The following is a 3461-nucleotide window of genomic DNA, read 5'->3' as shown; positions in this document are numbered from 1 at the left end:
GTCAGAAATAATTTTTTGTTTGGGTATCCAAAATTGGTCACGCATTGATTTTAGGACAGGGGAGATCATTAAATTTCGACAAAAACCGTAGCAGAATAAAGATGGTTGCGAAAGCGAACTGCATTTTGTTAAAAACCTCATACGACCTCGTCTGATTAAGTCAGCAAGTTGTCATTGACAAGTCCGTGGTTTACCAAAGTTACTTCCGCCGGGAAATTATAAATATTCTGACTCGCCAACACAGAAGGTTGATATTATTGAGCCCGACCGAGACACTAATCTGACATAAAATTGCTCATTTAAATTGATACCTTCATTTGAGTTCGTTTCCATTTTGCGGGACCCAAGTAGCTCTGCCGCTTTAATATATGTAGTTCTGTTTGATTCACATTGTGCGTCTGAAACGTTAAAAACAATGGCATAGGGTGAGACATGATAAAGGTAAAGGTTTGGGGATTTTTTCTTTTGCAATAGCTCAGGTCATCTGACAACGGCCAGAGACAATACAAAAGTCAGTAATTTTACTAAAACCTTTTAATTTTAGAACTAAATTCATGAACCTAGAACAGGAAGACAACTTGTCTCAATCAAGGTGGTAGAGAAATTGCGTTAATTTATCACTTGGAAACTTGGTACTACAGTATCAATAACTTATTACGCTTGTGCGTGAAAAGAGGTAATCAATTAGAACGAACCATATTTGTGGCATTTCCAGAAAAGAAAGTGTCTTGTCTTTTAACAAACTGTTTTACGAACAGCATGTTGTATTTTACATGGTAAGATATTACTTGGGGTCCAGTTGTCGATATATAGCCCCTTCAGTCACGATGCAAAATTTGTTGTGCAAAAAATTTCTTTTTTTGCCCAGTTAACCAGTTTGAGGCCCCAAAGTGAAATACCAAAGCATTTCAGAATCACTCATTAATTATGCAAATTAGGACCTGTACACAATTGTGTACAGTGTGACTCTATTACATTCAGAGCATGTGCACAATTGTGTACATGGTGAGCCAAGCTAGACCACAAAATCATGTGAAAATCAATTTTGCAGTTTTCAAGAACAGATCATGCTGAGATATCCAACAATACATCCAACCAAAACTTATATCAGAGCCTGGCCAACTTCACTACGGAAGGACAGTAAATCCAAAACTTGGCGTTTTGGTGTGCCATGTTCAACTTCGAAATTTCGGTACTCAAGCCAAGCATTTGCCAGTGCAAAGTCCAGAAAGTGGAAAATCATACGGACTGGCCATTTTCTAGTTTTTGCGTTGATTCGATAGAGGGAAATTAGGAAGTCTAGCTTGTCGACACCCCCCATATAATCATTGTACACCTGTACGGCGTAAGGCCGATCAATAAAGATGTGGGTCTTAGCTGATTCACTCCATCGTCTCACTTGATCGCGTGGCTGATCCCCAGCCATTGTGGACTCTAGGGTGACTACACCATTATCAAGCCAGCGAACCACACAAATGTCTCCCTCTGCTGATACCTTAGTATCTGAAGCGCCGCGATGGCCAAGTTGTTTTTCATTCTTTAGGGCACATCCCATCAGTCGATTGGCTTTTATGGTACCAAGAGAAAGGATGCCTTTGAGCTTCAGTTCCCAGAGGAGTGGAATACCCGTAAAATAGTTGTCAAAGCACAATTTGTAATTCATGTCCTTCGGAACACTTTCAGAGAGTCTAAGAACAACGGAAGCCCCGAGTCCGAGGTGTCTGTATTGCTCAGGAATGCCTGTTCCACCTCTCTGGTACAGCTCAAAATCAAGAGCCCTTCCCGATTTACCACACAGCACCCAGTTCTTTATGCCTACAGGATTAGGTTTTGATTTTATTACTTGCTTGGCAAGCATTCGCCCGGTAAAGGGAATCATTTGCTCGTCTATCGAGCCAAATTCTTCTCGTGGCAGGTGAAGACACTATTTGCGGACAGCATTGATGACGGGTTGAACTTTCCAAAATTTATTTTTGTTGTTTTCTGGTCATACCAGGGTTTACTTTTGGATTTTGGATTTGTCGAGGTCGAGGTTTAAGGGCTAGTTCTATCGGCAGCTCGTAAAACAAGCTCGTTAAATATTAATATAGGATCATCTACTGCACTGCCCCCGTGGGGTTTCCGGGGTGATAAGAATAGGACCTCAGCCCTCTAGGCAAGCTTGTCGTAAAAGGCGACTAACCAAGAGCTCTCCTGTGTGAGCCCGGTGAATATAATAGGCTCACATCTTCGCGGTTGTGTGAGAGGCAACCAAGGAGCGACCTGTTTGCCGTGGGTTGCGACCCGTAATCTCCGAGGACGGGATCCTGGTGTCTGAGGGTGTGTTGGTCTTGCGAGATCCTCACGCCCAACACGTCACTTTGGCCCTTACTTGGAGAGAGACGGGAGGTCGGATGGGCCCGGTTCGATCAATCGGCTGGTCATGTCTTGCCTCTTCGTAGTCCCAAACTTGTTATCAACATCTCCAAACAGCGAATTGCCACATTGACTAAAATCTGGTTTGCGGGACTATAGTTTGGGGCGGTGGCTCATGGGTCAATTGGATAGTGGGTATCTGATGTGTGACCTTTTTTCCATGGGTGAATAAGGGAGGAGTTCGTGGTGGAAATTTGGTTCACTCATCTAGGCGGCTATCTGAGTATACCTTTCGTGGAATCCTCGGTGTGTATCCTGCTGGATATCCGCAGGCTCTGACACCGCCCTTGTTGGCACTCCGTGGTGGGTGGGGGACACGTAGGGTGAAATTAACACAAACACATAATGTCTTTATCACAACCTTCCCCAGTAGTGTGTAAAAAAAGGAAAAATGAGTTATCGCTAGATTTAGAGGGAGCAAATAATCATTTTCCAGCCTTTCTAGTAATAACAAGTAAAAATGAAAATAAAGCTGCAAATAAAATAAACCCATTCTTATTAAAAAAAACTCTAGAAAGTTATGCAGGAAATTACCTCTAATCCTGCTGACAAAAATATACCTAAATCAACTCAAAAAGGATCTAATCAGCATAGCCGTAAACCTAGTGGCCCTTCAGACCGTCCGTCTAAGGCCACTAGGGATCTGATCCAAACTTTTAATAGGTTTGGATTGCTGGAGGACGCTGGTCCCTCGGCGTTGGATGCGTGCGTGATGGATACATCACCCGCACCGGGGAGATCGAACAGCACATCTCCATGGAAGGGTCGTCCTCGGTCCAAACAAAAAAGTAAATCCCCTATACGTCTCCCTCCATAATGTCTATAAAAGACAAAATTATAAAGTGGAATTGTCGAGGTCTTAAGGTCAATTTTATTGAAGTAACACAGCTAGTCCAGTCTCTAAATCCAATTGCCCTTTGTCTTCAGGAGACTCACCTGAAGATAACTGACAAAGATAAAATATCTCTTAAAAATTATTCTTTATACAGTACCTATTCTAATGATGAAGAGAGAGCTTGTGGTGGCTTCTCTATCTTTATCAATAA

General features: G+C 42.5%; 1 protein-coding gene across 1 annotated transcript; it reads right to left on the bottom strand.

The window, feature by feature from the left end:
- Positions 1-1102: 1102 nt before the first annotated feature.
- On the bottom strand, positions 1103-1858 carry LOC135464399 (piggyBac transposable element-derived protein 3-like). The gene has a single exon (XM_064741826.1). The coding sequence runs from the start codon at positions 1856-1858 to the stop codon at positions 1103-1105; it is 756 nt and encodes a 251-aa protein (XP_064597896.1).
- Positions 1859-3461: the final 1603 nt, after the last annotated feature.

Source organism: Liolophura sinensis, chromosome 4 (assembly GCF_032854445.1).
Source record: "Liolophura sinensis isolate JHLJ2023 chromosome 4, CUHK_Ljap_v2, whole genome shotgun sequence".
Lineage (NCBI taxonomy): Eukaryota > Metazoa > Mollusca > Polyplacophora > Chitonida > Chitonidae > Liolophura > Liolophura sinensis.
This window is presented reverse-complemented; position numbering and strand designations above follow the sequence as displayed.

What these genes read in the sequence shown, in the direction of transcription:
- LOC135464399 (XM_064741826.1), bottom strand. Translation starts at nt 1,858, where the DNA reads ATGCTTGCCAAGCAAGTAATAAAATCAAAACCTAATCCTGTAGGCATA.